The sequence below is a fragment of the Saccoglossus kowalevskii genome, chromosome 22, assembly GCF_978046115.1.
Source record: "Saccoglossus kowalevskii chromosome 22, keSacKowa6.1, whole genome shotgun sequence".
In the NCBI taxonomy this organism is placed as follows: domain Eukaryota; kingdom Metazoa; phylum Hemichordata; class Enteropneusta; family Harrimaniidae; genus Saccoglossus; species Saccoglossus kowalevskii.
In genome coordinates, this window is record NC_140662.1 from 9,154,837 (window position 1) to 9,168,470 (window position 13,634).

Genomic DNA, 13,634 nt, shown 5'->3' on the forward strand with positions numbered 1-13,634 from the left:
AACTTGAATGTGCATTCCCATAGCACTGACTAAAAAAACCTGGAATCTTTTTTATGGGTAAGCCTGAAATGGCCTGGAATTTTATTTTCTCTGACATGTACAAACATCAGAGATATTTTCAAGTCATTGAATTAGCTGCATTGGAAGCTTTGCCATGATGTGAATTTTATCGTGAGCCAAATAATATAAAAAGCAGCTAAAGGAGATACTACAGAATTAACACAACAAACCCATTTTCTTCATTTTTATGATTATTTATAAATTTCAATTTAACTGTCCAATCAACGAGCTAAGTATGTAATAATGTCATTTGAAAATGTTACAATGTTATTGCATCAACAACTAGAAACCTCTCATGACAGGCCTGAATTATGTCTGTATTCTGTATTTTGTATATTTCTTTTTTTTCATCCTAGGGTCACTTCAAGTGTTTGAAATTACTGATTTCTAAAGGTGCAAACTGTAAGGAAAAAGACAGCGAGGGACAGACAGCATTACATTTATCAACAAGGCATAAAAACACCAAATGTCTGGCTTTGTTGATGAAACAGCTACATGTTGACTTAGGAGAGGTGGATGAACAAGACAGTGCCAAGGTAGGTTGATAGTGTCTGACAGTGTCTGTGCACAGATTGTACCAACTGTAAGATTCATTGGTTAGGTACATGTACATCAATAAAACTATGTACTGTGAAATGACTAAAATTTCACTGATTTAGCATTTCAGGCATATTCAGTGGGTTTTAAATTCATGGTTTTATCATTTAGATAATGTGTTCTATTGCTAAATTTTACATATTCACTGGGTTTTAATTTAGCGCATTTTTCCAGTCAGAGAAATAAGCTAAATTAAAACCCACTGAATAATTAATCCTTTTAAAGTACACAAATCAGATGCAAATCAATAGATATAACATGCTACATGTGTGTGCAATCACCATTTGATAATGAGTGGATTTGGAAATCTACAATGAGGGTACTTGGTAGTTGCTCAATTTGATGGTGATCTTGAGTTTTAAATAATAATAACTGGTTTGATAAATAATGTTTTCGTTCACACACAGCGGACTGCTCTTCACTGGAGTGCTTCCTATGGCAATGAAGAAGCTGTCAGAATGCTGATAAAACAGGTTAGTTAATTATAATTAGTTAACAGTTAATTAATGTTGATACACTGATCAGCAGGTATATATGTATTTATATGCAAATATTTTACTATGTCAGCCTCAGTATTGTGCTGACCGTGAAACCTAACAGGCACCATGCCAGGTATTACCGTAAAATCTGTATTAGAAGCCGCATCCCTAATAGAAGTCGCACCCATTATTTTTGAATAATTAAGAATCAAAATTTCACCATTTCTCATATGTGTAGATGTTCTATTAGAAGCCGCATTCTACAATTTCTTGCATTCTACAATTTTAATAGAAGCCGCGGCTTCTAATACAGATTTTACAGTACTAGGTGCATTGAGTCCTACAGTAAAATCTTATTATAAACATGTGGTTAGTCTGAATCTAGCTATCTGATTGGCTGAAGCAAGGTCTTATATTTAGCACTAAAAGACCTGCGTTTCAGCTTTGAAACTGAATAAACTGGCTTAAATATCTAACTAAATCAAAATCACATGCTTACGCTTGGTTATTATCTCCCGCCAAATCTGCAATTTTTCATTAAGAGGTCTTATATCGGCTAACGAATACCCTCGCTTGTTGTCCATAACTTTAAATAATTCCTAGTGTCACATGTTTTGATACTGATCTTTGTGTGATATCTTTCAATTGGCAGGATTCCAATATCGGTATACCAGACACTGAAGGGAAGACACCCCTACACTGGGCTGCTACTGCAGGCCAAGACTCTTCTGCAGTGAATACTGTCAAACTATTACTGGTAAGGGTAACCTTATTATTTGTCAATATTCTACCTACCCTGATCTTGACACAGATCTACTAAAACAGCATGGTGTCCAATTTAAATTGAACAGGGTTTTGTCGTAAGTGCATGTTCTTCTAATGGTATGGTATATGTCCCATGTTGGTTGGATACCCTCTATCCTTCTGTTGCCATGCATGTTTCTCAAAACTGTGGGATGGTGCATATTCTTTTGTCCATTCTTAAGTGATATGTAACATACTGTAGAATACTTTATTTTCGCTTGGAATTTATTTTCGCTATTTTTGCTAAAGGGATGATTCCATGAAAATAAAATCCAGCGAATATACTTTTTTACCTATATTTCACATTAAACTCATCAAAAATCAGTGAAAATAAATTCCACACAAAACGACCAAAAAGCCCTTTCAGCGAAAAATAATTCCAGCAAAAATAAAGTATTCCACAGTATTTGCTCTAGTCAAAGCACATCACCAATTACTACGTCACGTTAATACAGGATCTTGACACTTTCATGTGGAGTGGGGTCATAGCAGTTGTGTTCATGTTAATAGTTGGGAACCAATCACTTTGTACTGGAATCACGCCCTCATTCGTTGATCTGTTGGGTAATCGAAACATGGTAGACGATATGCATATGATGATAATAATAATAACTACTTTATTGACATCATATCCATTTGCTGTTACGGTATTTATTATGAGTCATCATGCACATCAACAGAAAAAAAGTTTTCAAAGAACTGTTTTTTTTACATCGATGCACTGCAAAAAGAAACCGATTGCAGCATATCAATATGCATTGCCGATAACGTTCTGCATTCATTTCCTTCATTACTACAGCATACGAACATATCTAGCTGCACTTCCCTCCATCATCATTAAATACTAGCATGAATCAGTACATGATCAAACCAATTCAACAAGTATATGATCTTTAAACTCATAACTGAGGGCATGATTTCATTTTCTGCCAAGCTTTCAGGCAGAAAATCTCGACATGTGCCAAGTTTCGATTCTGACTTCCTAAATCAAGTTTTTTTCAGCATGTGTGAACAGTCGGGACCGAGTTGACTCAGCCCTCACTCTTGGCATGAGCTGATATCCGTAACATATCTGTAATGCCATTAATATCAGCATGTAAGACATAAATATTTGTTTTGTTAGTATTGAAAATATATGTATACTAATGTCACAGTTTTATAAACTGTTTGTATTGAAGGTTACATGTATATGATCAAATTGGATGTGATTTTTCTGTTTTTCAGGAGTCCGCTCCCAGTGTTATAAACTGGCAAGACTATGAAGGGAGGACAGCATTGCATCTGACTGTGGCCGATGGCAATGAACCCATTGTTGGAGCCTTGGTGAGTTTACAATCCTTCTGTAAAAGCTGCCACTTGTAATAGCTAAAGTGTTTATGTTAAATCAGACCACTGTCTCTGAGTATATTTTACTTATCATTACTCCAAATATTTATTTATTTATTGCAAAGCACAGATAAAAGTATTATTATCATTTGTTTTTTCATTTGCTCATCCACAGTAAAATATTTCATGAAAACAAAAAAACAAATTATTTATACTGTATATCGTATTTCTATATATTTTGACGACCTGTGTTTGCGTGAATTCTGTGGTTGAAGTATTTTTAATGATTCATACAACTGTCAGTTTACTTGTGCTTCTATTGGAGATGTGTTTCTAATAGAGCAAATACGATACCATATTTTCTCTATTAGAAGCGCATCTCCAATGGAAGGGCACATAAACCTATCACATCTTTTTGTGTGCTGAATCATTGAAATATGACTTATTTTGACTATAGTTGCATCTTATATTAACACATACACTAGTAATATTGCAGATATGGTAATATCATAAATTATAAATTGTAACATTTTTGGAGAAATTCCTACCCCAAAGGGTCATCATGAATAATTACTGACTTTTTTTCAGACTTCCCTTGAGAAGTGTAATGTTACAGCATTAGATAATATGTTCCGAACTCCCTTGCACTGGGCGGCAGTATTAGGACACACCAAAATAGTCCAGTTGTTATTAAACCGAAAAGCTGACTATGCTAGTACAGATTCTAATGGTGCCACTCCTATGCATTACGCAGCACAAAATAACTATGCAGTAAGTATACTATGAGTTCTTGAGAACATAAATATATGCATAAAATGAAAATAGCTAGTATATCAGCAATTGGTGTGTAATAATACATCACAATTTGTGACAAACAGGAAATTGAAAACGAAAAACATTTTCTTCTCAATTGTAATTTATACAAGAAGGAACGAGAAATCATGATCAACAATATTAAATACAATATAAGCAACTTGGAGACAGATGACGAAAAACTTACAAATATACTAAAAAGTAAAAATGGCAAAACAATCATTGAACTAGGAAAATTCATCCACACTTGTTTCAAATTACAACAAGAAAAAATCTTAAAATGCCGGATGCCTCAACCAACCACCAAATAATTTAATTTTTTTTTTTTCTTCTTCTTTTCAATTGTCTATGAATGTCTTGTGTTTTGTTTTTTTGTTTGCTATCTTTTTGTATTACTTTATTGTATTTTCAACTAAGATACGGTTTCAATAAAGATTATTATTATTATTATTATTACTAAAATCTCAAAATGGTACAGTGCAATAGAGGGATAGGCTTCTATCAAAGCATCTACACATATGAAAAATGGTGAATTTTTAGTTGTTAATTGTTTTGCAATTTTACAATACCGGTATATTAATATAGCTACATCTGACCACATATCAAATATACTAACTGGAGTCATGCAGTTGTCACTCTTAAATTAATTAAACACTGTTTGTATAGGTAGATGGTAGTTTGAAAAGCGGAGGGGTCGTCACCTGTGCACACACGGGAATTGAGTCCAAAGCAAAGATAACAAGACACGCAAAAAATGCAATGGCACATGGGTAGACATTTGTTTGTAAACAACAACACACAGTTGTCGTATGCGCAGGATACGACTCCCCCGTTTCAAAAGAGAGATACTAGCTTATCACCTCCAACAGAACAATACCACTAGTTTTCAAAATGACTCATTTTTTTCTAACATATTGATGTCAGAGTGTTGTATGCAGCCTGCAATGTATACTGTAAACACCATAATTATTCAACAGGTTTTGATTTTACTTATAATGAAATGGACTAGCTCAATTAAATGCATGTGAACTCTTAAATTATAAAAAAATATAAGAGTTATTAAAAGTTCATTGCTTAAAATGTAATGGTAGAGAAAATTGATGCTTTTCCAGTAACATAAGATCTCTAATGCGTTCCAGATGCTGCTCTGTTGTTGCTTCTATTGTACATTGAGTAATGCATTGTGAACAATGTTTCTATCTATCTCTATCAGGAAACTGTGGATGCTTTCTTGAGCCGTGAAAATGTAACTGATGAACCGGATTTAGAAGGTCGAACAGCGCTAATGTGGGCAGCTGGGAAAGGAGCTGATGATGTTATCAGAACAATCCTTAAACGAAATTCTGACATTAATGCTACCGACAAGACTGGAGGAACAGGCAAGTTTAATCAGGGACATTATTATTTATTTTAAACCACACATTTGCTGTTGTGTTTTGGGTGGCACAAGTATTTTTCAAATTTTTACTTATAATTTCAATTTGAGTTACAAAAGCAATGGATTGTTGGAATAACGAAAAACAACCATATTCATATATAAGTTGGTGCTGAAGCCCAACACGAAGAAATGTGTTCTCTCCAGGCGCTTTACCACAGTGCATGGTTTCAGCATGCTAGGCACAAAAATGCCATGTTCACCTCTGAAGAAACAATAGGGGTTATTAATATGGTAATTATTTCTATTGTTATAAAACATTATGTAAATTAACTGTCATGCTTGTGGCGTTACATTGGGAGAATACTAAAGTGCATTATGAAATCCTGTATTCAGACTTTTATATGTACATGTATGTGATGATGACATGAACAGTTATATGTACATGTATGTGATGATGACATGAACAGTTATATGTACATGTGTGATGATATGAACAGTTATATGTACATGTGTGATGATATGAACAGTTATATGTACATGTATATGATGATGACATGAACAGTTATATGTACATGTATGTGATGATGACATGAACAGTTATATGTACATGTGTGATGATGACATGAACAGTTATATGTACATGTGTGATGATGACATGAACAGTTATATGTACATGTATGTGATGATGACATGAACAGTTATATGTACATGTATGTGATGATGACATGAACAGTTATATGTACATGTGTGATGATGACATGAACAGTTATATGTACATGTGTGATGATGACATGAACAGTTATATGTACATGTGTGATGATATGAACAGTTATATGTACATGTGTGATGATATGAACAGTTATATGTACATGTATGTGATGATGACATGAACAGTTATATGTACATGTGTGATGATATGAACAGTTATATGTACATGTGTGATGACATGAACAGTTATATGTACATGTATGTGATGATGACATGAACAGTTATATGTACATGTATGTGATGATATGAACAGTTATATGTACATGTATGTGATGATGACATGAACAGTTATATGTACATGTATGTGATGATGACATGAACAGTTATATGTACATGTGTGATGATATGAACAGTTATATGTACATGTGTGATGACATGAACAGTTATATGTACATGTGTGATGATGACATGAACAGTTATATGTACATGTGTGATGATATGAACAGTTATATGTACATGTGTGATGACATGAACAGTTATATGTACATGTGTGATGATGACATGAACAGTTATATGTACATGTATGTGATGATGACATGAACAGTTATATGTACATGTATGTGATGATGACATGAACAGTTATATGTACATGTGTGATGATATGAACAGTTATATGTACATGTGTGATGACATGAACAGTTATATGTACATGTGTGATGATGACATGAACAGTTATATGTACATGTGTGATGATGACATGAACAGTTATATGTACATGTATGTGATGATGACATGAACAGTTATATGTACATGTGTGATGATGACATGAACAGTTATATGTACATGTGTGATGATATGAACAGTTATATGTACATGTGTGATGACATGAACAGTTATATGTACATGTGTGATGATGACATGAACAGTTATATGTACATGTGTGATGATGACATGAACAGTTATATGTACATGTATGTGATGATGACATGAACAGTTATATGTACATGTGTGATGATGACATGAACAGTTATATGTACATGTATGTGATGATGATATGAACAGTTATATGTACATGTGTGATGACATGAACAGTTATATGTACATGTGTGATGATGACATGAACAGTTATATGTACATGTGTGATGATGATATGAACAGTTATATGTACATGTATGTGATGATGACATGAACAGTTATATGTACATGTGTGATGATGACATGAACAGTTATATGTACATGTGTGATGATGATATGAACAGTTATATGTACATGTATGTGATGATGACATGAACAGTTATATGTACATGTATGTGATGATGACATGAACAGTTATATGTACATGTATGTGATGATGACATGAACAGTTATATGTACATGTGTGATGATGACATGAACAGTTATATGTACATGTGTGATGATGACATGAACAGTTATATGTACATGTATGTGATGATGACATGAACAGTTATATGTACATGTGTGATGATATGAACAGTTATATGTACATGTATGTGATGATGACATGAACAGTTATATGTACATGTGTGATGATATGAACAGTTATATGTACATGTATGTGATGATGACATGAACAGTTATATGTACATGTATGTGATGATATGAACAGTTATATGTACATGTGTGATGATGACATGAACAGTTATATGTACATGTGTGATGATGACATGAACAGTTATATGTACATGTGTGATGATGACATGAACAGTTATATGTACATGTGTGATGATATGAACAGTTATATGTACATGTGTGATGATGACATGAACAGTTATATGTACATGTGTGATGATATGAACAGTTATATGTACATGTGTGATGATGACATGAACAGTTATATGTACATGTGTGATGATGACATGAACAGTTATATGTACATGTGTGATGATATGAACAGTTATATGTACATGTATGTGATGATGACATGAACAGTTATATGTACATGTATGTGATGATGACATGAACAGTTATATGTACATGTGTGATGATATGAACAGTTATATGTACATGTATGTGATGATGACATGAACAGTTATATGTACATGTGTGATGATATGAACAGTTATATGTACATGTATGTGATGATGACATGAACAGTTATATGTACATGTATGTGATGATATGAACAGTTATATGTACATGTGTGATGATGACATGAACAGTTATATGTACATGTGTGATGATGACATGAACAGTTATATGTACATGTGTGATGATGACATGAACAGTTATATGTACATGTGTGATGATATGAACAGTTATATGTACATGTGTGATGATGACATGAACAGTTATATGTACATGTGTGATGATATGAACAGTTATATGTACATGTGTGATGATGACATGAACAGTTATATGTACATGTGTGATGATGACATGAACAGTTATATGTACATGTGTGATGATATGAACAGTTATATGTACATGTGTGATGATGACATGAACAGTTATATGTACATGTGTGATGATATGAACAGTTATATGTACATGTATGTGATGATGACATGAACAGTTATATGTACATGTGTGATGATGACATGAACAGTTATATGTACATGTGTGATGACATGAACAGTTATATGTACATGTGTGATGACATGAACAGTTATATGTACATGTGTGATGATATGAACAGTTATATGTACATGTGTGATGATGATATGAACAGTTATATGTACATGTGTGATGATGACATGAACAGTTATATGTACATGTGTGATGATGACATGAACAGTTATATGTACATGTGTGATGATATGAACAGTTATATGTACATGTATGTGATGATGACATGAACAGTTATATGTACATGTGTGATGATGCTTTACAACAATCATGCTATTCTGTTTCTTGTCCAACAGCATTGCACGCTGCCTCATTATCTGGACATGCCAGATCAGTTGAAATATTGATGTCGGTAAGTATAAAACATTTACTTGGTATATATACTGTATTTACTATACAGAATCATTGTGTAGATAGTGCCAAAAATTGACAATATATAACAAGTCAAATAATAAAAGCTTTTCCCTGTTGTTGTAGCATGGTGCCCATGTGAATGCCTGTGATATGATGAAACACACACCACTATTTAGGGCTTGTGAAATGGGACATTTAGAAGTCGTTAAAACATTGATGGATGGTAAGTTTGACACTACTTTACCCAGGGTAATGTATTAAGAAATGGTTAAAACATTGATGGATGGTAAGTTTGACACTACTTTACCCAGGGTAATGTATTAAGAAATGGTTAAAACATTGATGGATGGTAAGTTTGACACTACTTTACCCTAGATAATGTATTAAGAAATGGTTAAAACATTGATGGATGGTAAGTTTGACACTACTTTACCCAGGGTTATGTATTAAGAAATGGTTAAAAATTTATGGATCGTAAGTTTGACACTACTTTACCCAGGGTTATGTATTTAGAAGTTATTAAAACATTGATGGATGGTAAGTTTGACACTACTTTACCCAGGGTTATGTATTTAAAAATGGTTAAAACATTGATGGCTGGTAAGTGTGACCCAACTTCACCAGGGTATTTCAAAGTGGTTAAAATATTGATGGATGTAAGTTTAATGGTACTTCACCCAGGGTAATGTGTTTAGAAATGATTAAAATATTAACGAATGGTAATTTTTTCTGAAAATATGTTGACTGGTGGCCATTTTGAAAATAAATTAACAGTGTCAATTTTTCTGGGGTCCAACAACATGGAGTCTTGTTAACTTTTGCTAAATTTTATTTTCACAATCACAATTCTAAAATGACCATCATTTCTAGCAGTTACCGGTAAAACAGTTTACATGTATAATAATTTTCTTTTAACCATGTTTATTTCACTTCATTTCAAGGTGGTGCTAAAGTGAATATAGCAGATCAAGATGGCAGAACACCACTGCATTGGTGAGTTAGTTTTTCAACCGACTATTCTAAGCATAGTGGTAGTTATTGATGTGGTTGATTTTTGTTTAGCTTGGAAGTTTAAGCACTGATAACAGAGTAGTTCACATTTTTATAGGGCTATAGTGACTATGTGTTATAAACTACCATGTGATGATGGAACTCTCCTGTGGAATATCTGGTTTATAGATCTTTTGCTTGTTCAGTATTTTTGTAACTTTGTTTTCTTACAGCGGAAGTGATCTCCAACTTTGATTCTGTGAAAAGTCACTGTGACTCTCTATATCTTTAGAACCCCAGTTTTTACTTCCTTTTATGATTACCTTTTGTCTCACAACATTGAACAAAAGTTGGGTTCAGGAAAAGTTAAAACCTTGCAAATTTGTTTTCCACTATCCTAACTTAACCTGAGCGAGACCTCGAACCTACCCAGAATAATGAACCCTGTATATTTGTATATAATCAAAATACTTTCACGTTTATACTTTAATTTTTCTAGGGCTGCCCTCGGTGGCCATGCTGTGATCTGTGAGACACTAATGAAACATGGCATTAGTGTTGATGTGCGTGATCACGTTGGTAGGACACCATTACAATGTGCTGCTTATGGTGGCTACATCAACTGTATGTCGTTATTGATGGAGAACGGTGCTGATCCAAATTTACAGGACCATGAGGTAATGTTAAATGCTGACAGTTGATATTAAAGCGCTATATTCAACACTTTAATAACAATAAGTTTTTAAAAATGTATGGGGCTGGTACAATCAGGGTGAAGGGCTTTATCTGGGATATCTAACCTGATGTGTTCTTATATATATTTACAGAAATAGTGTAAATTCTGTCACTGATTTTTAATATTATTATCATATATTATTATACATCTCTCACTGTAACGCCAAAGTTATAGCATGCGAATTCCAAATATGGAATGATTCTAGGCGTAAGCGTCCTCTAATAATAAAAACAAACATGGCTGCCACCAGAGTTTGACCGGACTCCACACAAAGAAGTTCACTAATTCTGTTCTAAACATGTTGAATTTCGGCATTCCCATGGTGTATCCTTGGAAGGGAAAGATGTATAATAATAAAGTTATTACGAGAATACCTCAAAGTATGCACTCAGACAGTACGCAGCGCATCAATTTCCGCTGCGTGTTGGTCGATACTGTACTGTCTTCGTGCATACTTTGAGGTATCCCCATAATAACCTCATATTAACTTGCAGGGAATGACAGCATTACATTGGGCATGCAGCTCAGGTTGTTTAGACGCCATCAAACTTCTCTTCGAATACAAAGCTTTCCCGAATCACATGGAGTTCAACGAAGACAGATTTACTCCGTTAGACTACGCCTTATTGAATGATCATCACGATGTTGCTCAGTATATGATTGAGCAAGGAGCTCTCTCCATCACCGGGATTCGAGACTTAGTAGCTTCCAAAATTCAGGTAACTGTATTCTTTATTTGCTTGATTTAGTGTATCACGTTCTTACGTAAAAAAGAGGTCTATGGTCAAAATGCTGTATACAGTAAGGTGCTTTTTCCAAACAAGATGTCCATGTTCAACTTTACAGTAGATGACATCAGTGACATACATTCTCATGAATTTCCAGCATGGATTAACGAAAAACGTTAAGCATAATGAAGGGTTATATATATGCAGTACGTATTGTAAAATGACTAATTTTCACTGGGTTTAAATTTCGCTGATTTACCATTTCAGGCATATTCAGTGGGTTTTTAAATTCACGGTTTTATCATTCAGATAATGTGTTCTATGCTAAATTTTATGTATTCACTGGGTTTTAATTTAGCGCATTTTAAAAGCAAAATTAAAACCCAGTGAATAGTTAACCCCTTTAGAGTAATTGGAATGTTGTACCACAAAACATAAACTACTATCTTTTTTTTTCTTATTTATCTTATAACATACTATTAAAATTTTGAAAAAATTTAACACAAATTACCCACTACACTGTGAAAGTTCTGTGAAGGTGGCAGAGTTATAGTGTGATGTACTTGTTAAATATATATGTGGATTTGGTGGGTGACACATACAAATATGAAAGGGGGCGGGGCTCAGACATGTGCTGTTATTAGAACTTGAATAAGGGCAGTTGGTTTTTAGCTCCGCTGTCGACTTTGTCGAGCGGTGCTTATCATATGAGTGATTGTCCGTCGTCCGTGTCAATGTTTTACTTTTTCGACTTCTCCTTGAAAACTACAAGCCTGAATGCTTTGATACTTGGTGTATATGTACCTTGGGTAGACCTCTCTTAGGTTTTTTCATTTCATGTTGATATCTTCAATTCTCTAATTTTGATGAATATTTTTGTCATTTTTGGTAAAAAGTGACATTTCCAACTTCTTGTTAAAAACCGCAAGTCCAATTGCTTTGATATTACATATATAGGTACTACATGTGGACTTCTCTCAGATTTGTTCATTTTGTAATGATATCTTTAATTCTCTAATTTTGGTGAATATTTTTGTCATTTTTGGTAAAAAGTGATATTTTCGACTTCTTGTTAAAAACCTCAAGTCCAATTGCTTTGATATTACATATATAGGTACTACATGTGGACCTCTCTCAGATTTGTTCAATTTGTTATGATATCTTTAATTCTCTAAATTTGGTGAATATTTTTGTCATATTTGGTAAAAAGTTATATTTTCGACTTCTTGTTAAAAACCGCAAGTCCAATTGTTTTGATATTACATATATAGGTACTACATGTGGACCTTTTTCCGATTTGTTAATTTCGTGGTGATATTTTCAATTATCTAATTTTGATGATTATTTTTGTCATTGTTGGTGAAAAGTAACATTTTTGACTCCTTGTTGAAAACAGCAAGTCCCATTGTTTTGATACTATACATATTGTTCATTTTCTAATGATATCTTCTGTTCTTTAATTGAAATGTGCATTGCTAACAGCGGCGCTATCCCAGCCGAGAGGCTGCTTGTTAAAAACTTCTATCTGAAAAGGGACCTGGATTATATTTACATTTTGCCTCAAACTTATTGCTGGAATTAAAATGTCTGGTTGTAAATGTTTATCAAAACAGCCAAATGTCTAGCGAGTTGTCTTCCATTTTTTAATTAGATATTCATTTCATTCAAACAATATACCTGGACAACTGTGAGGCCTGTACTTTCATGCCAAGTTTTCTTACTCTTAATTGCCTTTCATCCTGTTCTTATAGGCACACTATCGAGGTTATCTTGTTAGAAAAACATTCCTGGAACGTAAGAAACTTCTTATGAAACATGAACAACTTAGGAAAGATGCAGCAAAGTAAGTTGATGACCACACTGTCACATGACCACACTGTCACATGATCACATTGGAATTGATATTTTTTTGATATTTGCCGATGTCACATTTGTACTATAATAATCATACTAAGAATACCTATGAATACCTGTGTATCATAATCGCTAGGGGTACATACAATAGGGAATTGTCTCCAGAACTGTGCATATGCATAGGAAGGGTTTGCACAACAACCTATGTTTGCATATTGATA

General features: G+C 33.6%; 1 protein-coding gene across 1 annotated transcript in view; it reads left to right on the plus strand.

Moving 5' to 3' along the window:
* The window catches only part of LOC100329035 (inversin protein), a 44,155-nt gene that overhangs the window by 8,469 nt on the left and 22,052 nt on the right, over window positions 1-13,634 (plus strand). The window contains exons 4-15 of the mRNA XM_085496075.1: window positions 417-596; window positions 1,065-1,130; window positions 1,789-1,893; window positions 3,165-3,263; window positions 3,855-4,037; window positions 5,293-5,458; window positions 9,048-9,103; window positions 9,229-9,328; window positions 10,047-10,098; window positions 10,595-10,772; window positions 11,326-11,550; window positions 13,311-13,402. Coding sequence (XP_085352201.1) covers window positions 417-596; window positions 1,065-1,130; window positions 1,789-1,893; window positions 3,165-3,263; window positions 3,855-4,037; window positions 5,293-5,458; window positions 9,048-9,103; window positions 9,229-9,328; window positions 10,047-10,098; window positions 10,595-10,772; window positions 11,326-11,550; window positions 13,311-13,402 — 1,502 coding nt within the window. The remainder of the gene's footprint in view (window positions 1-416; window positions 597-1,064; window positions 1,131-1,788; window positions 1,894-3,164; window positions 3,264-3,854; window positions 4,038-5,292; window positions 5,459-9,047; window positions 9,104-9,228; window positions 9,329-10,046; window positions 10,099-10,594; window positions 10,773-11,325; window positions 11,551-13,310; window positions 13,403-13,634) is intronic.